The sequence below is a fragment of the Anas platyrhynchos genome, chromosome 9 (genome assembly GCF_047663525.1).
Source record: "Anas platyrhynchos isolate ZD024472 breed Pekin duck chromosome 9, IASCAAS_PekinDuck_T2T, whole genome shotgun sequence".
Classification (NCBI taxonomy): Eukaryota; Metazoa; Chordata; class Aves; order Anseriformes; family Anatidae; genus Anas; species Anas platyrhynchos.
Genome location: NC_092595.1, coordinates 22154983 through 22182141, shown reverse-complemented (window position 1 = coordinate 22182141; position 27159 = coordinate 22154983). Strand labels below are relative to the sequence as shown.

Here is a 27159-nt window from a genome sequence, read left to right as displayed (position 1 = left end):
TTTCTTTGCTGAAAGCTAGTGGAGGGTTTTCCATATTCTAGAGAGGACAAAGGGAGAGTGGGCTTCCAGTTCCCAAACCAAGAAATGGAAAGGGTGAGTTGTGGGTCCAAGAACGAACAGTAGCTAATTAAACCACTCTGTCCCTTATGCCTTAGCTGAAAATAATTGAGAAATTCAGTTCCTCTGATGGCTTTCTTTGTTCTCCTATCTCTGCTTCAATTACTCTGGTGGTGGAAGGTTTCTTTCTGCAAGGCTGATAATAAGTAGAACAAAAGAAGTAGCACTTTGAATCACTGATGGTTCATAAAGCTCATTGAAATAATCATGGCTCAACTAGTGTAGGCCTTCATGCAATCTCAGCCCATTAGTTGTAGGCTAATGCAGGCCTTCTTCACAGCCTCTAGACTTCTGTTTTGGATTAATCTAAATACTGCTGCTCTGTCTTCCCTCACGCACTTCAGTGAAACAATCACATTTCCTTATCACCAGCGTGGAAAACAGCAAATCCCCACACAGGACAGAACAAGCATCAAAGGCATCTTGCACATTAACAGCTGTGCCACCTTCTAGGGAGAAGGGATACAGGTGATGGTTTCAAACAAGCAGAATTAATGTTTTCAATATTCCCATTGTACCTCCTAAGTATTGCTCAGACATCTGTGCCAAAGGCTTACCTGGAGCCTTCTGACAGCAGACGCACTGCCGTGTAACACTGGCTTAGCCTCCTGCTGCCCCCTTGCCTTTCTCCTTTCTGGCTCAGGCAGCAGGAGACACCACAACACCAGCTGTATACAGAGCAGCTGGTGCGGAAACATGCTTTCTACCTGAAATCCAGTGCTGAGATGCTGCTGGTGGCTCTGCCCAGTAAAACTTGATGTACTCAGAGGAGTGACAGGAGGCATAGTGAGAATGAAGGTTCAAGCTCAGGGAAGCGTCTCTCTGGCCCACGTGTAATCAGACCACAAGGCATAGAAACACTCAACATGAATTTGTGCAACCTTGTGAAGCGAAACAAAAACAAGTACCAAAAAAGTTCCAAAAAGGACCTAGAATATTGAAGGCACTCAAGTACATTGACAGCTTTTTCCACCAAAAGCTTCTTACTCTGTCCTAATACAAAATACAACTGAATATGTGAAGAAAGTTAAATGATTTAGAAAAGTAAAGGGGAAATATTATTCAGAAGATGAACTACATGCCATTTGGACATGGAAGTGACCACGCAGTAGGAGATTTAGCATGACAGCATGTACAGCACTAGGGGATGCTGGAAGAAAATGTTATTTAAATTAAACATTATCTCACAAACTAAACTACAGTAGTGAACACAATACTGCTAATCATGCATGGAATGATGATTTGCATTTCTTTAATTAATGAAAACATAAGCCACCATACACTCCATCAAATTGTTTAGGGTCACTTTTGCAAATGAGTATGAACTAAAATGGCTGGTCTTTAAAATAAAATTATAAAAGGCCGGATTATCACTAACATCTCAAAGATAGAAAACATGAAGGGAAAGACCCTTTGAAACAGCCACTCCAGGAATTTCAGCATCAAAGACATTTAGCTCCCATTTCAGATTTTACTTGTATTATTTCCATATTGTAAGATTAAGGCAAAGAGTAGGTGATTACTCAAGAGAGCAAATTGGAAATTGCATAGGAAAAGCTGTGTGCTAAAGAAACAGCAAAAGTACACATACCATCATCGCATTCAGTGTCAACAGCATCACTGGAATGTTTATCCCAATCTTTTACAAAGCACTGTATAATACGAGGTCTACAATAAATATACAGTTCTGCTGACATTGCCATTAAAGAAAGACATGTAAAAAAGCTTTTCCTGCCCCTCATTTGCATGAAAGGGGCAAAAAAAAAAAAAAAAAGGTTGAAAATAATCAACCTCACTTTGTGCTTTTTGTCATTGCATATTATTTGTTCTCAGAGAACATCCTAAAGTGATTCTGCATATGAAAAAAGTAAAAATTTAGGAGAATCAGAATCAAATCTGAACCTTTTTCCCTGTTTGAACAGCAGCCTTTTTCATTTTGACAGTTGTACATCTAACACTTGAAACAGGTAAAGGAATACTATTGAAAGGACGTCTTTTTTTCCTGACTACATGTTTATGATGGAGTATAAATTCATCTTAGAAAAAAAATAAAGAAAAAGTAGCAGCAAATCCCTTCGTGGAATTGCATTTTCTTCCCCTTAAGGTTTTCTGCATCTGAACACAGTACCTGGGCAGTGTTGCAGGGACAACCCCACTACTTTTCTTAACCCCACTGCTTTTCGTAAAACAGCATGCCTTGTCCACGCATCAGCTGTACATTGGAGCAAACAGCAGATCACTGGGTCCCCAAAGAGAAAAGAAGCAACCACCAGAAAGTCCCTCCCAAGCTCCTGTGGCCTAGCAGAGCTTTCCAGAGCAGCCAGCAGGTGTACTTTTTAATAGGACAACTGGGATGTAATCCTTTGGCTATCCATACAGAGTCCCACTGCTGTTGCTGCCAGCAGAAGGGTGACTATGTGAAAGAAGCTGACGTGCCTGAAGCTCTGTTGTTTCTGAGGCAGTCTTCAAAAGACACCTTTAGACAGAACTTAAGCAAGACTCCTGCTGCAGCACCGAGGATCAGAGAATGTGTGAGATGGACGCTCATGGGCTGATACTAATGTTTTTTTCATGACATCTCTAAAAACTCTGGTGTGTTTCCCTGAAGGAGTGTGTACAAGGCAAGCGGTTACCTCTATCTACAAAACAAAAACATTGTTTTGGGACAACTTTCTGGTGAAGTGACCTGTATTTTGTCCATGCTAGAGCTTCATGAAAACATCTTTCTTCTATTCTGATGAACTTCAGTGAGTGAATGGACTCAAAGCCTCTCCTGGACAAGTTGCTAAGGCCAGAGATGACTAAAGTCTTCAACAATGCCCTGCTCCAGCCTTCCCAGAGCAATGCCCCCAAAACCATGATGTCCATGGACATATTTCATCTACTGACCAAATGCCAACTCAGGTTTCAGCTTACTATGAGTCTGGTCAGAAGCATTTCAGTACTTCAGCGAGTTCTTCAGTTTTACAACTAGTGTTTCATACTAATGAGAATAAAACTCATTTTTTAACTAAATAAAAAAACAGTGGAAGGTGTTTCCATTCTGAAAACCAAGGGAGAAACCTCTGCTGCTCTTTGCACTGTCTGTACCTCATTTGCTAGATACATGCCCTTAAAACCAAGCAAATGCATAGCTTAGGATGGCATAAATCTTACACTGCCTACATAATAGTCACATTGACACAGAGAAATGTTAGCTTCACTGTGGCACCAACTTATTTTGCACGCAAAATAAATCGCGCTACTTATCTCCAAGTGCGAGAGCAACACAAAGCATTTTAGAAAAAAGCGAGTCAATGACTCACGCTGGTCAACCTTAAATTAACATCAGCATACATCAGTAACCTTATCATAACACAGAGATGCTGAACATTGCTACTATTAAAGTAAGACTACCATTTTCAAGAAAGTGTAGTTGGAAATCCTTTGCTAGAAAAATTATACAGTTTATACATTTCACATGTTTGCATTTTCTGTATCATCAGTTAAAATACATGCAACAAGAATATGCAGATTTGGGGATGGAGAGGGAAATGAAAATAACTGATATACATTTAGAAAAAACTCACAGGTCACAGTTAAAGCTCCTGTGTCATTTTCAAATGCTCTTTTAGAAAAGCATTTGATAAGAAAATGCATTTTGGCTTATTTTGTATATGGCTTTGAATTCAGGCAGTCCACAGCTCTCGCCCTGCTAAGTGTTTGGGAATGGTAAACAAGTTGGCAGATAATTGCATGCTGTCTCTTAGCAACCAGAACTGTCTTGCAATGAAGTTACTGGGCCTTTTTTTTTTCCGATATATTCTGGTAATGACACGATTTCCACAAATTTTAGACCCAGTCAGGCAAACCCCTTTCATATAGTATCTCCTGGATGAGCCCATCATTAAGCGCCAGTAGAGATCTGCTAGGGAAAGCTACCGCTTTGTTTGCAATCTCTTGGGAAGACAATTCACAATAAACATACACTGAGGACAAACAAATGAGTAAGTAGGAAGAGGCTAGTCAAAATATTTTGTCATGAGCCCAAATAGCCTTTTCCGTGGCTGTAACTGCAACCAAATACAATATAGAAACCTGTGGTGGTGTACATAATCCTTGAGATAGCAAAACTTGCAATTGCGTAAATGCAGCAATGAAACTCAAATTCTGGAACAGAGGAGAGGCTTAGGCCAGTTTTCCAGAAAAGCTCCAATTTTGGTGACTTCTTTTGCAAATGCAGTCCTGCTTTCAGGCACAAAGGAATTTTGAAAAGCCTGCTCTTTGCACACAGAAGGGGAAACGCTGCTGCCACTACTTCACTCTGCAGATCTAGGACTACACAGTGCTCATAGACAGCTGAGAGTGACTGCCAAAATTTTACTACATTTCATTTGGAGTGGGCAGGGCCTTTGTTTAGTGCCTTCCTGGGAAATCCATGATCGTTAGGTTCTATTTCTCTCTACAGTACCAGAGCAGGTATTAATAAAGTAGCACAAGAATGTTTAAAGAGATCAATAGTGCCATAAAATACAATTAAAACTGCCACTTAAAATACCTTGCCCTGCCAATAGGCTTTTAAAATGTCTCCCTACTCAATGCTGATTTTGCATTACAGCCCGTGTCTGCTGGCTGGCAGAGATGCGTGGATGCACACTTCAGAAGAGAGCACCCTTCTCATCCGTGTCCCTCCATGGACATCATGCTGCTTCTTTGCTCAATGGTCAATTTGCGCATAAGTACCTCTTTAAATTAATTCTCAGAGCAGGTTACTGTTCCTTTATTATGTGCCATCTCCAAAATGGTAACCAAACTCACTTGAAGCAGAATGCAAGGAGCCATTACTCTCTCACTGCCTGGTGTTAGTGGCACGTCTTTGCACCCTGCCTGGCTACTTCGGAAATGAAGATGAAAATCTAACTGACTGATTCTGGAAATTGAAAATAGATTTTTCTTAAGTTCAAAAGCAACACCATAAATCACAAAAAAAAATATTAATTTCAGCACACAGACTTGAGAGTCTGTCCCTGTAACTCTTGTTAAATTGCAGCTGCACAGCAGACACAAGAGCTAGCAGTCTTTTCACCACGTTTTGCTGTGCAGAGTGTGGGTCTCCATTTTAGTCAGGCACTTGGAGCTGCACCTGGCCTCAGATGAAGTGCTTTCTACAAAAACTCAGGTTCCAGCTAAAGAGAAAGAGAAACCATGCCACTTCAGTCAGGGATCTGACAGAAGAAAGGAAATCAGAAGAAGAAAGGGATTCCCTGCAATAGTACACTGTTCCAGTAAATAGCTCCAATGGTGCTCTGAGTGCACCAGCATGCTCCCCTCAGCACCGATGGGCAGCAGAAGAGCTGGTGGCACCAGTCCAGCGTGCACAGCACCTGCCCTGGAGCAACATAATTATGCTGTCCTCCTCTCCTTCAGGGCATTAAGGTGCAGGCAAACATAAGTTGTCAACTCCCTCTGGCTTTAATCCACCCCCATCTCCATGTCTCTTTGCCCACCACAAAAACTAGTCCCTCTGCTGAGGCTGCTGCCCCTCAGATTAGCTCATCATGTGCCTTGGGTGACTTCTCCTAGTCGAGTGAAGTCCTGCCAGGCTGCACCTTGCTGGTGAGGAGCTAGAGATCACTGCCATCTCCATCAGCGCTCCTCTGAGCGGATACGTGTTAAGTGGCAAGGAAAAGCTCTTCTGGTAAGTGCTTTGGCAACACACCATCAATACTGAGATGGATTAGTCTCCCCATCCTCCCCCCGCCCCATTCTTCTTTACACTCAGAATTGTACAGGAGTCCACAGGAGGTAACAACAGAGAATGTGTCCAGAGAAGCAGCATACTGCTTGTCCCACTGCAGAGACCCTTCAATTTTAATTACACTAATCAAAACCTACTATTTTATTTTCTCAGACAGATTTTTTCCAAATGAAAGAAAGTGAAATACCTATAGCAGAGCCTTGCCAACTTTCTTGCCTTTTTTTTTTTTTTTTTTTTTTTTTAAACTTAACACAGAATCAAAGAGGATAGGAAGGAACTCCAGCAAGATGATGCTGATGAGGAAATCGCGGCGATGCTCAAATACAGTTTCCCTTTAAGAATCTGCCAGGGCTGGAGCAGTCACGTGGCAGACTGGTGTGTGCATGGGTCTGTGCGTGCCTGTTTAATAAGCCATGAAGCTCTTTGGCTGAACTAGCATGTCTGTCATGTGGTATAGGGTTGCCATGGCAAGTACATATGCAGTTTTTGATCTACTTCAGAGACTTAGCAGAATTCAGATTAACAATGCAAGAATATGATTTCACAGGAAAAGCTGTCCTTTGCTTAGCCTAACAGTTCAGATGTGAAGCTGAAATGATTTAAAATATCTGCTGAAAAGTTTTAATCAGCATGTCACAAATAGCATTTAGCTCAAAACAATAGCTCTTCAGCGTGAATCCCATCGGTTCTGTCTTTGAAAGCAGCTGTGTATTTGTCACATGTTGCAGTGCATGAATTTCTGCACACTTGTCCATTTACATTCATAGAAAATTGTATTTCTGCTCCAGCCATCAAAACAAGGACAATTATTCCAGTGGGAAATAAATAAATAAATAAATAATTCTCCTGTGAACGTTGTCCCTGACACTGAGGTAGAAAAGGTCTTCAGGTTTTAATACCTGGTACCAAAGTTAAGATCTTGCTCATACAACAGGCTGATGCACACCTGCGTTACACAGACTTTAACGCAGCGAGAGAATACGGCTGAAGCCACTTGCAACTCAAAGCCAGACTTGGGAAGGGAGCTGTTTCTGCAGGAGCAGTCAGAGGGCTGTTCTGAGTGACTGAGGCCAGCTCCAACAAAACACACCGCTCATGTGCTTCTGGAAACCTCACCATGGTGCCAGCAGACACCTTGACCTGAGCTCATCAGTGTTTAGTACACATTCAGGTGATTTTCATGTGTGCTACTGCTCCAGAGAAAAGATTTCCAAGTCCTGAAATAATTTTTGATGCTACTGAACAAGCTTCAAGTAAAAACATTACAAGGAGTCTAGCCATACAGAGTGTCCAAGCCTCTAAGCAACTGAGTAAATGCAAGCAGACCTCAATACCACACAATTTTTTAATAAAAGTTAGCCCTTTGTTTCCTTGCTTTTCATAAAAGTCCTTGAAAAAGAATAACCTATATTGAAAAGACAATTGATTCTCAGTGTTTCCTTCCAGCAAGGAAACCAAATGAAAACTAAATTTGAGTTAAAGCCAAGTGGATTCCTCTCCCCCTCCCACACTGGCTTCCAAACTCTTCCAACAGCCCCATTCATGCCTGTAATTACCACCAACGCATGCCATCAGGAGGTGCAGAGCCTTCCCACCAAGCAGGGAACAAGATGTTGCTTTTGTTCTTTCCCTTTCTTAGAAGATACTGTGTTTGGGTTTTGCAGGCTAAATTTGAATCCTTCTCCTTTTTAACCTTCTGCTTCTTACTCCACTTAGATTCTCCATGTCCCCATACACATCTCACTTCCACTGTGTATCATATCCTTTTCTCCAATAGCAATAAAAGGAAAAATCTCCATTGCAGATCTCTTGCTGATTTAAACAAACCTGAATACTAAAACATGAAGTGATGCTCTAGGATTTCCTCTCCTCTATTAGAGTGGGTTGCATTTAATGTTGATTGATAATCTGATATCCATAAAATTGGACACCTGCATCACTACATTTACAATCAAGAGCTTTCTCCCGTAGCAAAATTGCCTAACAGAATATACGGATTTTTACCGAAACTGTTTTGAATCTGTTTACAGAAGATGAACATCAAAATCTAGCCACTGAAATACTGGATGCAGTTTCAAGATGCAAATACCAAATTTTGCTGCACTACTGTTTTTTGTTTATTACAAAATTGCTGACATCTCTCAAGTTCATCTCATTACCAGAAATTAGAAAAATGAGATCACTAGTCAGAGCTCCTACTAATGTGATTTTGGTGTTAGCAGTCTAATTTTTTAATTAGCCTCTCTTTGTTTCCTGATTCAGACCTGCACATTGTGGAAGGCTGCAGGATTTTCTGTCGGAGTTACAGAGCTGGGCACAGAACAACTTGTCATGCTCCCCAGCACCTCTGTTTCAGCCCTGAGCCTTCTGCAGACAGCAGGAATTTGCTTCTGCATAGCTGCATGCAGAGAAGCAAAACAAACTTTATGTTTAATTATAGAAGATTATTCTCTAGATGGGCTACATTTTTAAACAATCTTTTTTTGCAATACTAATGGACTCAGCAGTTTCCTTTTGTCTTTAAAGATTCAATTAAAAGTATGTTTCAGAAATTAAATTACAGCATGAAATTAGCTAAGGGTATGAAATACTGCATTTGCCCTAGCATTCAGGGAAAGGCTGTACAAAGCAATTCACTTAATGGCTCCTAACACGTGATCTTGACTTAATAACTAAAGTGCCCTCAGCTAGCAGAGGATCTACTGGTGAGATATGCCCTATATAACCCACCAAAAGGAAGAATGGATTAAATGCAGGTAAATTTTGTTAATTTATGGTAAGCCCTGCAGTCATTCTCATTTCTGATCTTTTAAAACATTACAATTTAGTCACATAACATACTTGTCAGCAGGAGTATTTCTGTGTGTTTTGGCAGGCTGTGGCCCTCTGTCTTCACGCGTTCCAGAAGCATCTGCCCAGGTCTATTGGAAGCATTTCTTTCTCTCCAGCTTTCGGAGAGTATTGCTGGATGTAATTCATCACAGCCACCAGGGATACACTTCAGTTTATTCTGTGCTGTACTAATATAGAGAAGGAAATGAACAGTCCCCTAACTCTTCAGCTGTCCCTTTAGTCACTAGTTGGGCACAATTTCGACTCGTGCTGTGTGCTGCCCTTGCGCACGCACAGTGTTAGTGCTACGGAGGAGTCTAACCCATTTGGGATCCTTGGGTACTGTGCAATAACAAAACAAAACCCAATTCCACTTACGACTGCTGTTCTGGGACCAGAACAGCTCACTTGGTTCATTTGTAAGCTCCCCAGCAGCACCCAAGCCCAGCGGGGCTTCCCCCAGGGCTGAGCGGATCCTGCCCTGCGCTGCTGGCACCGCAGTATTGCTGAAGGCCCTGTGCCAACAATACTTTTCACCTCTTTTTTTTTTTTTTAAATATATATTTTTAAACTGATTTCACTTAGGATTACAACACAAATTAGAATAGAAAGCCAGAAAAAATCAAATGAGTCTCAAATTAACTATAAAACCTACAGCTAGCAATGTCTCTGCAATCTATTTCTTCTCTAATCTCTCCTTTCTCCCATTTCATAAAAATCTAATCAGTACAAATGCATATTCCTATTTCATACGCATTTTAGCCACTGATCTAGGTCAATCTGGCAACAAGGTGCCCATCACCTGATGCTTCTGTTGCAGAGGTGGTCTGCTGAAATTCTGCATTTTCAGGGGTATACCTAAGAGCCAACTCTCTTCTTTAGGCTAAGAAAATAAAGATTCTGATTAAATTGTCAAGGACCATACCATGTTTATGTTTTCCTGCAAAGGAAAATGAATAAATAAGAAGCATGTGTAGCCTGTCAGAAGGGTGCTGAGAAAGAGAAGAGGCAAAGTGAACAAATGCCTACCAGCTGGGTGGGGCATGAAGTAATCTGTATTATCATCAACAGGAAAATACATAGAGATGTGATTTATGGCCCCAGAAGGAGCAAGGGACTGAGCTGTTTTGATGAAATAACATGTTTGTTTTCAACTTTATGAACAGCTATTGTTAAACAATAGATTTTCCTGAAGGTACAGAAGGATTCAGCCATTAGGCTAGCGCAGATTTTTGGTTCTGCCGTGTTGTGTGACCGGTGTTCATTACAGATAGTTTTGGCAGAGCTTCCTACATGTATGTGCATGAACATGCTTTGAGCATGCTGAAGACTGTGACTAGCTGTAATTTTACTGCTTATGGGTCACAAGACTACTTTCTGTATGTCTTCATATCCGTGCTTCAGGCTGTAACATGAATTCTTAATCCAGGTCACAGCCAATGACAGCATTTGTCAGGTGTCACTGAACTTCAGTGTGGAGTACATTGTGGTTACTGGAAGCCTTGAACGAACGAGAACAGATCGATGCTTGCGTTCTGCCAGCAGTCCTGGCTAGGCTTGCTAGTGTTACATGACATCAGTTGTGCTGTTGTACTGAATGCATTTCTTCATTAATGAACTCCAACCTAGATTAGTTATAAAGACTTTATCTGGGAATGCTTCAAAATAGTCTTGCTTTTTTTTTTTCTTTTTTTTTTTTTTTCCCAATCCAGTCTTCACAATAGCAGTTTTTATTTTTTTTTCTGCCATTGGTAAACACTATGCAATTTCATAGTGTATTTTAAGACATTTTTCAAAGCACATGCAAGCCTCTGACTACAAATAGCAGTACCACCAGAACCCTACAGGCTTGTGCAAAACATCTACTTAACAGCTCTACGTGCATTTCTGTCTTGCTAAGGGGGCCTTCTTGGTAAGAGGCAATGCAGGATAATTTTAACTTTCAAATTAAAATCACATTCTCTCATTATAGTGTAATAAAGAGATAGTGAGAAAACTAGAAACAAAGTTAGCTTAGGAACAAATGGCTGAAGTGTACATTATGATCCATACACCCCCGCCCCCCACCACTACACAGCCTTTCCAGTCCCTTCCAACCCAAACCATTCCATGATTCTGTGATTCTGTCATCTCCCGGTGGTACACCGACCTTCTCCACAATGACTCAGGCTGCCGAAAGCACACGAGACTGTAGGTTGTGTGTGAACATCCGTCCAAATGGAGCTGGACCACGGCCAGCTCACTCATTTACACAGGTGGTCAGACAGCCCGCAATAGCAACAGTGTGGAGCCACTTAGACTGGATCTTCACTAGAAGAGGGCTCTGTAACCCACTTATAAGTCCTTTGGGCTCTCTGTGACCCCATGCTTCTAATTATGCTTTTAAATATAGCAAATGAATCTTGAGCCAAAATGCACTTGCTTATGTAGTGGACCAGTACACGCCTGGGCAATTTGTAAAGTGATGAAGGGGAAGAGATCTCGTACTTCCCCCTGAAAAAGAGTAAAAGGAATAGGCAGAAGCCCTAAAAACATGGAAGTTTTATAGAAAACAACATCAATGTTTAAATACCAAACTGGAGATGATTTTATTTTTATTTATTTTTTAAAAACTTTGGATTACCAAGTTGCTATCAGCCACTATAGTAAATTTTAAATAACATCTGTTGCATGACTGTCCTAAAATAAAACTTCTCAGAACAGCAGCAATAGAAATATAATATAGCTTGCATTGTGTCTGTAGTTTATTTTCTATGGCAATAATACAGGCAGCCATATGGATACAAGCATTTGGAAAGGAGGATTTGTTGGCTAGACCGCCACATCTGTTTACTTATAAAATACAACCAAAATACATTTGGAGGTCACTGACTGCACAACGGTTTTACTTACTCTCGATGAAAAAACTGTCAATGCTACTCTTTCTAAATCAACTCAGCTTCAAAAGAGGCTATCATTCTTATAAGGAAAAGGTTATGAAATCATACTAAAATTAGTCTCTATCGTGCCTCATCAGACACTTCAACCATAAAGGTGGTATAACAACATTAATTTAATCCAGGATGAAATCAGCATGCAACACATCCAGGAGAAAGAAAACTGAACATATTCCACATGCATAACTTTCTCATAACCCATGCCCTTTGATTAAGGGAGCAAATACCACCAACTCCATATGCAAAGCCCACATTCATAGCGGGAACTTACATTTGAATTAAAAACAGAACACCAGAAGCAGCTGCACACATACACAAAACCCCCACACAAACCATGAACAACAGGTTCATAAGCTAGTAACTTAAAACATCTCAATGACATGCTTGCAGGTATTTTAATTGAGCCCCTCACCATGATCAGAAAAAAATTATTGCACTTCCTTGACATTTTTCTTGAGGTCTGGCTGTAAGCATATTGTAATCTAGTAAGCATACATTCCAAATTTAGAAATGTCTAGTTCACTATGCAAAATTTCAACTACAGGCAAGGCAAATGTTTAGGAAAAAAACAACAACAACAACAACAACAACAAAAAACACACACACAACAAGCAGTATTTTAAACATTATTTTGCCTAAAGTATTTCTCTGATTTCAATACATCATTGAAATTAATTTTATTATAAACAGTAAGATCATAATGAAATTATTTTCCTTTGGTTATTTTTTATTCTGGTAGAAACTTTTGGTAGAAACACATCAATATGACCTCATACTCTAAGTTAACACACATTTTCTCAGCTAAACAGAGCTTTTGGCAGTGAATAGTCCCATACATAGAAGTATTTTTATATTTGCTTGCTGTCGCCCACACTTGATAACATTTAACTTTTAGCCAAAGGACACATAACTTATATCTTGTTTATGAAGAAACCTAAGGACATAATCTACAGAAAACAACAGACAGGCAATACCTGAATGCAATTGCCTCCACAACCTTAAAAAAAAAAAAAAAAAAAAAAAAAAAAAGGAGGGGGAGAGAGCAAGAGAAAAATATTATCTTACTTTTGCCGATGGGTTAGTCTTCTTCAATATTTGAGTTGCCATAGAAAGGAGAGGTTAGGATGACAGCTGTTCATTACAATTCCTTCTTTATTATAAGAGCTTAACTCTGCCACTGGCTGGCTGGCCCATTTCTGCTAGCTTTAGCACAAACAGTGCTCCTAAAAGCTCCTCCTCTTGACAGCATCTGTCTGGATACTTCCCTCAACAAGCAGAAACACAGCTTTGCACAGAGCCATTTAGGTGCTGGGAATGAGCTAGGAGTCAGAGAAACCATCAGAAGCAGAAATATTTTGGTGGCAACATCCAAGATTTGCCAGGCAGAAACGTATGCCTACTGACACCACCAGCTTTGCACTGGAGCAGTCACATTTTTGTAGTATTACAAATCAAAATGTCAACTCCCCCAATTGAAACATTATCTTAAATGATACCTAAAAACTAGAAGCCAAAACTTTGAAAGCATGCATCTCCTATGAAAGTGTGCAACCCCTGCCACTCCCTATGATTAATGCAACACGCCTCAGACTTAAGAGAAAGAGGAGGAAGGGTTCGTTATTTCTTACAAAGGCTTTGTACTTATACAATTTTAGAATGTCACCAATGAAGTATCACACAAGACTAAATATAATAGATGCAAAGTATTTAAATATATGTATTTCAATTAAGGATGAGTAAGGAAGCAACTGCTTATTGTAAGAGGTGCCTTAAGTAAACTCAAAATTCTTACCTTTTCCCTGGCACCCAGAGCAGCAGAGCCAAATCTACCTTCTGTTCCCAGAAAAACTGCCTACGGCAAATATTGTATCATCATCATAAATGTACATCTCACAGTACTGCAACTTACTCCCAGTGAAACTAATGCTGCTTCGTAACTTTATTTGCAATTTATAAGCTCTGTGGGCAACACGCCAGTGTATTCTCTTGGTCTGGACACAACCCCCTGAACAGACAATGATCAAGTAAGTGAGTCCAGACAAATAAAAGAAGGAAGAAACAGGGTCTAAAAATTAGGCTCAAAATGTATATGCATTAATATTTACTGTGGCTTACTCCCAGCTAACTGATCAGCATGTTAACCTTATTTTCTCTGCATGATCGCTAAGTACTCTACTAAAATTAGGTCAGAAATTCAGATCAGATCAGCTGACTCAGCCCAGCAAGATCAGACAAAGGCTAGTTGCTTTTTTTTCCAATGCAATGCATGGTTTATCCCCTTCAATTTACAATAGATCCATACATTTTTCCCCACAATTAACCTATCAGAACCACAGAGAATGAAACAGCAGTCGCGCTAACAGTACATCAGTGCTATTGAAGAAACACAGCATAATGTATCCTTTTGTAAGGCAAAAATATAATTGCACTTTTTTTTTTTTTTTTTAGGGTAATTTTTCAGATCTTGTTTCCAAACTGCCAATACTAATGCATTTCAATGAAGTTTTAAGTCATTCAGCATGGTTATCAGACAACTCAGGTAAATAACAGCTTCTTTGCAATGTTTGCGTGAATTCCAACACTGTATTAATATTAAATAAAGTGCTCATTAATTTGTTAATATACATGAACAGCCTACTTCTCAAAGAGACCATCTGAACACCAACATTGAATAGCTTCTCAAAAATTAAATCACCAGACTTACGCAATTTTCAGGAGGTGCCAAAGATTCGCAACTGCTTTATTTTGATTCCTGCCATCAAAAGGAGAGTATTTGCTGGAACCCTCTCCCCTGCTCAAAATTTACCTGCTGGGAGTCACGGGGGAAGGCTCCCTTGTTGCTACGGAGATTGTTTTTGGCTGTTGATAGTCTCCAGACTGTTAGCACTGCTATCACTGCACATGTGCACCATTTGCTATCTAGGCCACACTATCAGGAAATAGGGTAATATAAATACCCACGAAGATAAGGTAAAGACATAAGGAAACTAGTACAGAACAAAAAAGAAATCAATAATCCTACTTTACCTTTTCTCACTTCCATGTCTCAATAGACATGGGCTTGGGTGAACCTCTGGAGGTTACTACAGGGAGAAGACTTGATTGCAGTCAGCCTAAGTGACTTTAGACATCACTGTTCCTGTAGCTACATCAGTTGTTTTCCCATAGTCTGTCATTGCTCTTAGTTGTACCGATCAAGGGTTGATCATGAATATCTATTTTCCCTTCCCAAGTTTACACAGGGAAAAGACAGAAAAAGTCTAGGTAAATAAAAAATTTTCTAAAATTTCCTAGGGTGCTTGTCCTACTCCATTTCCTTAGAAGGATATTGCACGCACACACATGCACACCGATGCTACTGCAATAAGCCAAATTGGCAGGGAGTAGAGGGGCCCACCACAAACACAGTTTCACACAGAATAGTGCTATATCCAAGAATGTTGGTGCCTACAAGTCACATACACACATTTATGCATGCACAACACACATATACTGTTCCTCAGATAAACCATAGCATAGCTGGGAATCTTCCTTGCATTTTCTGACACTATCTGGGGAGCAGAGCTCTGTTCTCAGCCATCTCTGTTTAACGTAAGCAAAGAAATTCATGATTTGGCTCAGCCCTAAATCATCAACACTTATCCAGACCTTTTCATCAAATCACTTTGCCAGGATCAATAAACAAAACCACACGAAACAACCACAAGGTTGGAAATACTATTACCACCATTCAAATTAGGTATGGAGAAGCTTAAGAACCAGGTAGGTCCAAAACTTACTCCCTTGCCTCAAGAAACTTCATTTACAACAAAGCCTGTTCTGGCATTTAGTGACCTTTATGATCACTCATAAAAGTGCTCATGAAAGACTTAGCCAGAGCATGGCCTAATTAGCTGTCAACCATGAAGACCATATTCTAAATAAATCTGTATACATTGACCGTTTAACAGCTTATCAAATGAAGTTGCAACCACAAGGACCAAGGAATTTATTTTTGCAGCAGTTGTAAATTAATGAAAAAGTGAAATTTCAGTAAATTAAAAAAAAAAAAAGTTCAAATTAGATTTGCAAATAATTTTCTTCAGTGGGAAAAGCCAATAATTTAAGATCATAGAATAATTAAGGCTGGAAAAGACCTCTGAGATCATCTAGTCCAACCTTCCACTTACCAACTTACCACCAATATTGCCCACAGATAAGAAGGTACTTTTCATCTTATTACTTTAGAACAGTGTTTTACTGACTGGCACTTTTACTTAGCAGGTGAGACATTCAAATTTTTCCTTTTCTTCATGTAACTACTGTTTAACTCCCCCTTACCATCAGACCCTACTCATCTGCGGTGTATGTAACTACGGTAGTCAAAAGAAAGAGAAGACTCAAACTGCAGGGTTTCTTGTGGTTGTTATTGTTTTGTTTTTTACTGCTAAAGGCACATCTTCAACACAAACTTTCCAGTACCTGCTCCCAGGAACACTAAACAAAACTGGCAAGAATTAAACAAAATGCATAAATCCTGCATAGATCAAAACAAAACAAAAACTGCATTTATTTGCTGCAAGGAAAAATGTTTTTCTTTGTCAAGTCATGCATAGCATAGCTCCTGCTACAAGCTACCTATGCCTTTGACTCCTCAACACTTTGAATCCCTCTAAACATCACCCAGAAGGAACTGACAAGGTAGCTAGTCCAGAAGACATGAAAAAAAAACATTGCATTGGCTCTCATTATTCACTTTAATTACACATTACTCTTATATCCTCTACAGAAAACAAATTAGTGGAAATCCAGATAATTCTAATTCCTGGAATGTAAAGCAGCCATTATTTTTGCTTTATGTTGCTTCTTCTCCTTCCCCCAAACTATATGGGCTGCTCTTTTCCTTTTAACATTCCATCAAAATTACCAGACTACTGAGGCGTCACTGGAATGTTCACAGCACAGCGTGTCTGTTATACCTGGAAGTACAGTACCCAAGACATGGCATAAAATTTAATCACTTAAGCTGAAATATGGAAAATTCATGCTGGGGGGAAAAAATTCAAAGGACTCCTACCAGTTTGTGCTCAAGCCATCCATTTGCATATAAAAGTTTAGCATTTAAATGAATGGTTTAACTGTATTACACAATTTGTCCATTTTGAGAAAATACAAATTTTGGACATGCAAATGCGTGTGTGCGTATACATGTATACAGATAAATAACTCGATAGATAGATAGATAGATAGACAGATAGATAGATAGATAGATAACTATCCCATGCACCCTTCTTTTCCTGTCAAAAAGACTGCAGAGATTTCATACTACCCTCTGGCACAAGAGGCCACATTATGTAAGTGCTCTTCTCATTAACTGTCAATTAAAATTTATGGAATTGTTCAAGAGCCATTACAGGGTTGTTCCCATCAGGTGTGTGATCCACTTCAAATATTCAAACAAATACAATTATTTTTTTACTGACTTCAGAGAGCGTAGAATGGTGAAGAAGCCAAATAACACAAAACAGAATTTTTGTAGATACCAATTAGAGAGCTTTGAAAACTTACCAGAATTTGAAACCAACTCAAGAAGAATCTGTTTTCATCTGTGAGACTGTGAGGCTTTGCACAATACGTCTTTGCACAAAGTAGACACTGTTGAACTAAAAGCACCAGATGGCTGAGGACCTATTTTCCATTAGATATAGGTCTCCAGTTGCAAACACCTAACATTTTTTGTTACAAATCACACCTGCTGAAGACGCCACACATGCTTAAATTTAATAAATTTTGATGGAAGTACTCTCTTCCACTGAGGAGAGGAGAACCATTCAGTACTGTGTCTATACAATATAATACACATGCAATTAGCAGCCTGACACAGGCCTGTAATGCCTTTTTTTTTTTTTAAACCAACAAGCAGCTGGAAGTCAACTGATCTAAGCAGATTTACCACTGCTGAGACTCTGAGCCCCTCACTGTTCATTCACTGTGCCAGACCACTCATCTTTTTATCAAAATATTTACCGTTTTATTGCTTCTTCTTGTTTTCGGCGTTTTTCGCTCTTTTCTTTCAAGTAAGCCAGGTTTGTTTCATTCCTCATGCGATCATTCTCTCGAGCAATGTCTGATGCATTCTGTATAACCAAGCCATCATAGGCCTTCATCCCCATGTCTTCAATATACTGGAGAAAAGCGCCCAAAGTGACCTCCTCCTGATTAGAACTCATCATCTTGCAGGAGATAATGAACAAAGGAAAGCAACGTTTCCTGCAGGTTGAAAAACATATAATACGTTAATCAGTAGGAAAACAACTTATGGTTTATGACAGAGAGACCATGTCAATTATAATCAACATCTCTGTAAGAACTTTTATACTTTCTCCTGCCTAAAGGACAATAAACAAAGCAATTCAGAACACAGAACTGTATTATTATAGAGACAAGACAAAACCCTAAAACCTCTTCTTTCCAGTGATGTTGATCCATCCAATTATATATTGTTCAAATCCCCCAAATTATGTGGATTATAGGGTTTTCTCCCACCCCTTGCTTTTCCTAACAGCTTTCAGTTGCAAGGACATTGGTTTCCCCAAATCTTGGTTTGAAGTGGACTGAAAAATTTCCAAGGACAACAGGTCCTTTTTACAGTTTAGACACAGCTTCACCAAAGCAGATAACCAGACAAAATTCCTGTTCTGCAGAATATTTCCACCTCAAAACCTTGAGGTGGAAATCACTGTTCCATTTTTTGGAACAAAAAAGTTCAATTTTTTCTTCAGGTTCAAAATCTAGAAAGAAATATTGTAAAATAGCTTCCCGTACTTCTCAGTAACACAGAAATTAATGCATGAGCCCCTAGTCATCTACTGCCTGGCAGCTTATTAGCTTGAAGCTCCAAGAACAGACAAGAAAACTCAGCTCAGCTGGGACCTTCAGAACTGTGAAGTGCTTGAGTTCTCCAAGCTTCTGTATTTCTTCCACAGGTATGACAGACACTTGCATTTACAGCACCTCCAGCTATGCAGCATGGAGCTGGCACGCACTGGGATCCCCAGCCCACTTACGGCTCCATGGCAGGCAGCCTGAAGGCTCTCAGAAAGGCCTGAAGGCTTCCCACTCAGAAGCAGCCAGCCTTGGAGTCACAACAACCCTGCTGTGCAGGCATCAATAAATACTACAGGTGACTAAAGACAAGGTATAACTTGGAGAAACATATTGGCCAGCTAAATTCTGTACAATCAGATTAACAATCTGTGATGTGAGTAATACAGAATGTTAAAAAGCAGGGGAGCACCACCTTATTTTACATGCTGATTGCAGCCTTCCTGTTCTAAGGTACAGAAATGCTACGATCCTGACTGGCGCCGTCCTGCACCCGCTGTGAGGGGGTCTCCATCTTACCACCAAGGCCTGAGGTGGGGTGATGGCGCGAGGCACCGGCAGGCCCACTTGCCTCGTCGCGGCGAGAGCAGCCCTCCCTTCCTGCAGCAGGATGCTGTGACTTCTCGGAATGTGCCTGAGAACGGTGCCAGCACTGCTCCTAGAAGTGATCTGACTGAATAGGCAATGAGCAGCCTGTCTGCACACAGATTTTTAGGGGCAGAGCCCCTGTGTAATCATCATCAATTTTTTTCCTCCGTCTCCTAGCATTCTGCCATATTTCTAATCTTTATTACTCTGCTGGACAGGCAACGTTCTGATCAGGGTAGGCCCTGATTTATAAAAATAAAATAAAAAAGTAATAGATTCTAGCAATCACTGTGGACATTTAGGCACAGCCCTGAGCATAAAAAAAAAATGTTTCCACATCCATGGAGTAAGCAATCTGCAAGGCACATGAAGGGTAGAGAAGTATTTTCCATCCTTTCCCTCCCCCTTTTTGATCATGTGAAGTGGCAATGGCAACAAGCTGATTTTAGACAGTTAATGATTAATGCGATGCACACCAATGACTTTTCCCTTGTTCTTTGCTTTTCTATATCAAGATTATTTCTGTTCAGTGGTAAGCTGTGTTAAAAACCTGAAGATTCAGAGGTTGGGAAGGGCCTGCTCCCGTCACCTCTGCCTCCAAAGACAACCCTTGCTATCATCTCAGCCTGAACACAAGGATGAGCCTGATGTTCAGGGTCACTGGATTGATCTTAATGTATTTTCAGCAGGGATATAGGTATCTTCTACTAATCCCTGCAGGCTACAACCAGTGAAGAGGTCTTAGCACAGCCCAAATGTGAACGCTGCCAATTTCACATAGCTGTCGCACTGGAGGTGGCTAGCACTCCACTGGGCCGGAACATGCACTGAGCCATCAGATATATTTACTGTAAGCGGCGCAGTGTCTACAAAGGAGTGAATGCTCCAGTAGACATCATTTTAGACCTGTTCTTAACCCTTCTGATTAAGAAAAACAAGTTCAGGCACTAAATCCCCTACTTGGGGGCTCTCTTTACAGCAGTGAGGCCTGCCTGATTAAAAGCAATACTAATGACATGGGCTGCTCCAACTCCAGAGCCTCCAAGCTTCCCAAATGGTTCCTGCTTCCTGATGGTTAAGATCTAGGCCGTTGCCACAGCAGATGTTTATTTCACTTTATTTTATATTTTGGAATTCTAGTAATGTCTAGTTTCTGCATTGGTGTTGCATTTAATTAAATTCAGATAAACCTGTAAAACAGAGAAACCCCACTATAGTGACCTTAATGGTAGTTTTGCCATTGATTTCTCCAAGGACCAGATTTTACTCCTGAAATATAATATGAAATTTAATCCTGGAGATAACCTCAGCAGGCCCTCAATAAATGCAGTCCAGATCCATTTTTCCAAGAGACAGAACTTGATCTGCTTTGCACCCTCTTTTATGACAATACTGCATTTTTCCATGCTTAACCTTTCTTTTTAGAGGTCTAAAATGATTGACTCTTAAGGGTATGCTGAATCTCCTTTTATAGTTAAATTTGTTTATATATGGGAGGATTAATACCAAGGTCGTTCCAATTAGAAAAAGACTAACAAGACTAAAAAGACTAGCAAGTCTCTGGTCACTGCACACAGCTGAACAAATATTTTATATACTGTTTTATCACTACTACAAAGCTCATTCAGAATGCCAAAAATTTGCATGGTATTTAATTAAATAGATCAAGATGTTCTTTGCCCCAACAGGGGTCCAATCCTGCAACAATAATGAGGATAGCTGTTGTTATTGAACTCCTCACTGACAGTCAATGCCTGCATGCTACTGACACCAAATTCAGCTTGGGGTATTCCTGGAGGAACTGTTGGGGTGCTCACAGAGACTTCAAAGCCTTTAACCAGCTCTTATGGCACTAATTTTGAAACACATCTATACCTACAGCAAGCATTTTCTGGATTAAAACCTGCATATCTCCTGCCTGCATGGTATTTTACAGCCTCATTGCATTTACTAATATCTGATGGCTGTACATGCTCTGCTTAAACAGGGAATAAAAAGGCAAACAGCTGGGGCAAAAAGCTTAACTAATTACTGTAAACATTTTTATAGTATTAGTATTCCTTGCATAGCACATTCAGAACAATTTTACTGAAAGGTAGCAATACCACTTCTGAGATACTATGTTAATGTAGGAAATGAGCTTTTCAACTGCAGTCCACGTGGCCCACCAAGTCATACACATCATTTGCTTGCCACTCTTATCAGGAAATGCTGATTATGGGCAGCACCGATCAACCTGTGATCAAAGGTTCTGCTTGCTGGTGAACTCAGGCAGCAAGCAATTCCTAGCCATCTGTCAGGGCAGATACAAGTACAAGCAAGTGTTCTGAGTATATTTATATTTGATTAAAAAATGCAAATGCCAGTTGTTAAATACGTAGTGTAAGCTGTAGGTGAGGCACCACCATTTTGGTAACCCTAATACACATGTTGCAGGCAGATATTTTATTAGCTAGTAACGAGGACCATGCAGGGCCACTTTCTATTTGTAACCAAATTGTATTCAGTACATTTTGGTTTTGAAATCAATACACTCTGGAAAATAGTAACTGAGAGTTGTTCTGTTTGGGATATTCTCATAATACTCCTTTCTCTTCCTCCCTTCATTGTATGGGGACAGAAGGAAACATGATGAAAAGCCCTGAATTTTGCCCCTTTTTATTTTATTTTATTTATTTATTTTTTGCCTCTATATACTAGCCAACATACTGAGAGAACTGAAATTAATGGAAGGAACTTTGTTGTAAACATTCAACAAACACTGAACATTTTTGGAAATTCTTCTGAGTGGCGCATATAAGGAGTTGTTCAACATGTTCACTTTGCCTCTTAAAGGTTGCACTAACACTATGTGAAACCTCACTGAGAAATATAGTTGTGTTCATTGTCACCTGATTATAGTTGTGTTCATTGCCTCCAAATAGCCACAAATGGAGTTTCACACATCTCCACCTGTAGCTTAATCTTTTTTTTCTAAGCTATAGATAGAGCTTTTACAATTATGAGAACTCTGTACATGTTCTTACAAGCAGCAACATAGGCCAGGTGACTGGACAGTGAATAATCCTACATTTATTACATTATGGTGCATTGGTCCTTTCAATGCTACTCTGTTAAATATACACTGATGAATTAAAACATCAGGTGTTTTAGATTTAAGTTCTGTAACAAGTGTTATCATCCTGGGGAAAGATTTTAAGACCATCCAGAACAGGAGTCGCTGACAATATAACCTTTTTCAAAATTCAGGAAGATAAAATTTCCTCAAAATCTAGAATAGCTTTCTTCCAAATCAGAGAGACATTTGCAAAGCAGCAGAGAGCAGCTCGCACTGTCATGGCCTGTGTAATAAGCTGTCAGCATGGAAGGCGTAAAGCAAGCAAGATTTTTGTGGGTGGGTGTCCCCTGTCCCCCCCAACCAGTACATCTGGCTTGCTGCTGGCAAGGGCAAGCAATCCCCTTATTGGTTTTGCCTACTAATATTTACATAACAGAAGTGAAGGTCTTTGTAATGATTCAGAAATAATTTATATGCGAGAGTAATGCACTGTCATTCACAAGACTGTTGCACATCTTACTTTTTACTCAACTATTTGCTCCCATGCCAAACATACAGCTTCTTTGTCAAAACCAGACACCTCTTTTTCATGTGATCAGCATGCAAAGCTACTGAATTCGTAAAATAAGATGCAATTCTCCTAGTATCATAATATTGCAGTGATGCTTGGTGCTACCATTTAGATATGTGGTTCCCCCTCTTACTCACATGAGGATCCCCAAAATATCGGTTGCTTTTCAGCATGCTTGACAGCCATAAGCTGCAGCTGTGCTGCACTGAAAATTGGCAATGCTGACATTAAACCGAAGGAGCTTTTTGAAGTAGTAACAAAGGCACTGATTGCCTTCTTCCTAAACCAGGGGGATTTTTTTTTGTTGTTATTTTAACGTAGCAGAACCAAGCACAGTAACACAAGAGTGCAGTTGCCCAAAGTCCTGACCCAACCTTTTATTTATGAGAGGTCTACACCTCCCCTATCCTGCCTGTCTCCCTTCCAGATACTGCCTCCTCTTTGAAAACACATCCACTTTTGCATTGCCTGTCAATTCCCTCAACAAAATATTTCAGGAGGATTCTGCACAAATCAAGGAGACTGACCAGCCATTCAACCCTTAAGTTTGTGCTGTTGTGTTCTAGTCACTTGCAAGGCAATAAGAGATGAGTAGACAAGCCATATCCAATTTTCACAAACTGCTGACCACAGCAGTGCCAGTAAGGACCTAATGGTATGGGGTGTACAAAGAATACTTCCTCTGCAACCAAGAAAAATTCAGTGATGGAAAAAAAAATACTAGAGACTACTTTCCAGAATTCTCCTCTTATCATAGCTGTGCCTTATGCCAACTGACCTTTGAAATACCCGAACAGTTGGATATGATGTGAAAAATTTCTAAGACATGCTTTTTGAAGTTGTATTCCCTCCTCATTCTTAATGATCTGGCATTACTATTTTCACACAGTAATGCATTAAATTCTCATCTCAAATAGAAAGTAAAGACTGTCTCAAATAGGCTACAAGTTTTCTGCTATATATCATTTGACAAGTTTTTATGCAGGCATTTAAAGAAAAATACTACATTAATTTGGAAATACAAAATGTACCCCCATATTTTGACTGGGATTACAAATTATATACCTTGTCCTCATTCTATTGTACAGCACGAGCTCTAGCACCTGGATGGAATCAATGAAGCTAAGTAGTGCTAAGTCCTTCACTTAAAGAGGTTAAAAGTGGCTCCTTCAGTAGAATGAGAATGCTATTGCATGGGTTCAAAGTAATAGCCCATTTCTATAGACATCCCGCCCTTCATATGGGAAAGTCATCCTCCCTGTAGTTTTAAGAAACGGGAGAAGAAAAGAAAAAAAAAAAAAAAAGAAGAAGGAAAAAAAAGCCTTGAATTTTGCATCCCTTGGTAGTGCTTTCTGAAAAGGGAAAGGTCTTTGCTAACAACGACTCCTCGATGACTCTAGAATGTAAAGAGCTGATGTTTACTTTGCAATAAGGCAACACTTCTATCACTTTTATCCCCTGAGGAAAATAATGCTTCCTCCTAACCACACGGATGTTGGACAATTACAAAACTAGATTCAGAACAGCCAGTACTTAAGTGCAATTATGACATTTTATCATCCCATTATTATGTGGACGATTTATGAACAAAAAGAAGAAATAAAGCCACACAGGGACATATACACACGTATTCTGTATGCAGACAGGAGTGTATTAGAACTCAGAAGAATGAGCTTGCTCGTTGATAGACATGGGTTTTTTTCTCTCTACTTAAAATGAAATGGAGATTTCACTACCACCAGCATCATGTTAAGATGCTGTAAAATATTAATGGTGTAACGTGTCTAATAAGTAACTAACATAGATGGTAAGAATTATTTCAATTAATTCATCAGAAAATAGCAAAGAATGTTTTTAATTATTTAACAGTGCCTTTTACCAACAAAAAATGCAGCTGCAAAATGTCTCTATTACAAGCACAATCGACATGTGAAGTACACAAAAACAGTCAAATAGACTTCAGCTTTTACTTTAGCAATGGCTTGATTAATACCTCCCTAAAAGACATGCAAGTTCATCATTATGCGTTCCAGCTACTCATTATTTCATTCTGTAAGTATGATCATTTCTTCATTCTAATTAGCACCATATTTTATCAGCATGCTCAAAGAATTTTCAAAAATACGTACGTACCAAAATTCAAGTCCACGGGGACTGCTAAGTGCAATAATCAAAGGTGACTTTTGCCTGTAAAAGCCCTTTCCTGTGGTTATCTCAGTGCAGTCGGAAGGGATATTTCAGCACCATAAGAAACAGATTTGCAGTTAGGCTCAGTTTTTTCTTCAGTTAAAGTGCATTAAATCTTGTTGGCAAAATTGCCCAGATTGTAGAATTCGGCATCACTGTAAGTCAGCGTTACATTACGGATCTTCTTAACGTATGATTAAAATGGCATGGAAAGTTTGGCTTTTAAAAAAAAGCAGTGGCAAGAGAAGACAGGTGCTTGCTTCTTTAAATCCACATTCAGAGAAGAGAGGGTACAGATAATGGGAGGGTATAAACAACACCCTGCTTTGAGGTCCAGCAGAGAAGAAACTGGATGGTTTTTACCCACTTTACAACATAGAAGATTACAGCACCATCATATGCACTAACACAGAGATTGCTAAGGTGCCTCATTTGAATATGTTCTGTGGAGACAAAAAGAAAGGAATGTAAGGAGTAGAAAACATCCTCTCCGAATGGCTTCTTGCAGCAGGAAAGACACTCGCTCCCTCATCGCCACTTAGACATAGAAGGTCTGAAGCAGCCTAGCTTGTGGCATCGCCTCTCTCTCTCTCCCCCCCGTGACTACAGGCAGGCTTGCTCTCTCCAGCTGCCTTAGTCTGCTGCCGCCGATTAATCAGGGCTTCTCAAACAAAGAGCAAGCCTACCTTCGGGTGCCAGCAGGACGGCGGGGCTCGGCGGCTGCTGCAATCCGGCTGCCGGCGCGGCCGCATCCCAGCACCGCGGACAGCTCCTGCCGCCTCCCCGGGCCGAGCAAAGGGGGACGGGGGCAGCCACAGCCACGGCCCCAACCCCAACCCCAACCCCAAACCCAACCCTAACCCCAACCCCAACCCCAACCCCGGCCCGGGGGCTCGGCGCCCCCCCGGCCAGCGCCGGGCTGGTCTCCGCCGCGCTGGGGCCAGCTAGCAAGTCATCCAGCGGGAAGAGCCCTGCGTCAAGAGCACTGGCGCGTTTGGTCTATAGGTAGGAAAGAATATGCAACACCACCCTTCCCCCTCCCCCTCTTCTTCCCTCCTCCCCCTTCCCCCCCCCCCAAAAAAAAAAAATGTTCTTCCACGGAGAATGTGTAAGTTAACCTTTAGCCCGTGTTATGGCTCAAGGAAATGAGCAGCCACTTAAAAGGAACGTCTACGCCTCGGTTTGATACCTCGTATTGATGTATCTTTTGCACTCACCCTCACTGAAAGCAGTGCAAGGCACACAATTACTGCTGACGCAGATTAGGCTGCTGCTTGGGGATGGAGGGGAGGAGCTTTTTAACCTCATCAAAACAACCTCCCACCACCTGCTCCCATTGCACGGGAACAAAACTATGCTCCTCGGACAGAACAAGCCTGACATTTATGTTGTTTTACTTGTATTGCTATAAGATGCACGCTCTGGAATGAGGCATTCTGTTTGAGAAGCATCCAGGATGAAATCACGCAGGTTTAGGCTCATCCAGAATTTGTAAGCATGGTGCTTTGGAGGGAAACATTTCCTTTTTTTTTTTTTCTGGAGTGGAAACCTGTGTTATAGCTCCTCCTTTCAGAACGTGTGCAGTTTTGCTTTCTCCCCCAACCTGCAGCCTGGACACAAAGCAGAAGCGTTCACTCCCTGCATTAAAACCAGTAAAAGGGGAGATGTCCAAATATGCACAGAGTGTATTCCCCATTAATAAATGTCAATTCGATCTGCCTCCTTTCTCAACTGACAGGCATATTTCTCTCGCATGAATCTTGGCTCAAATGAATTTATTTCTAAAACTAGCATCTGCTATTCTAATACCAGAAATCAAGTACAAAGAATAAACTCCTTTCAAAATAATGCATGTTCACATCAAAAGCAGTGCTAAAACACAAGCGCTCATGTACAGAGCACAAAATGAGTACTTCCTGCAGATCCCAGCCCCAGACTGGGATGCCAATATCACATCCCCTTCAGGAGCACTCAAGATAGTCACCTAAACAACCACAGTGCAAGACTGGTCACCTCCTTCAGGCTGCATTGGCCAACACTAACATCAGAAGCATGGCCTGAGAAAAGTTTGCTCCTAGACCCCTGCCTGTTGCGGGCAGGACTCTTACTGCTTCCCATTACAGTGCGCAGCCCAGAGCTCCTCTTACAGCCCTGTGGAACAGGGCACTGAGGCTTCCACATAACACTTCCAAAAGAAGATTTCAAATGGATGCTTTAAGAAGGGTTAAAAAGACAGCAGGGCCTGAAGACATGGATGGTTTCTCTTTTG

General features: G+C 40.5%; 1 protein-coding gene across 5 annotated transcripts in view; it reads right to left on the bottom strand.

Moving 5' to 3' along the window:
* NYAP2 (neuronal tyrosine-phosphorylated phosphoinositide-3-kinase adaptor 2) overlaps positions 1–26170 on the bottom strand; it is a 136333-nt gene extending 110163 nt beyond the window's left edge. For 2 of the 5 annotated variants that reach the window (XM_021275667.4, XM_038183826.2), the window contains exons 1-3: positions 25577–25714; positions 24837–25333; positions 17629–17871 (exon numbers count right to left, since the gene is read on the bottom strand). In XM_021275667.4, the coding sequence (XP_021131342.1) occupies positions 17629–17834 (206 nt within the window). In that variant the 5' untranslated portion in view covers positions 17835–17871; positions 24837–25333; positions 25577–25714. The other 3 variants (XM_005024519.6, XM_027464268.3, XM_072042206.1) reach the window with 3 other exon arrangements.
* Positions 26171–27159: the final 989 nt, after the last annotated feature.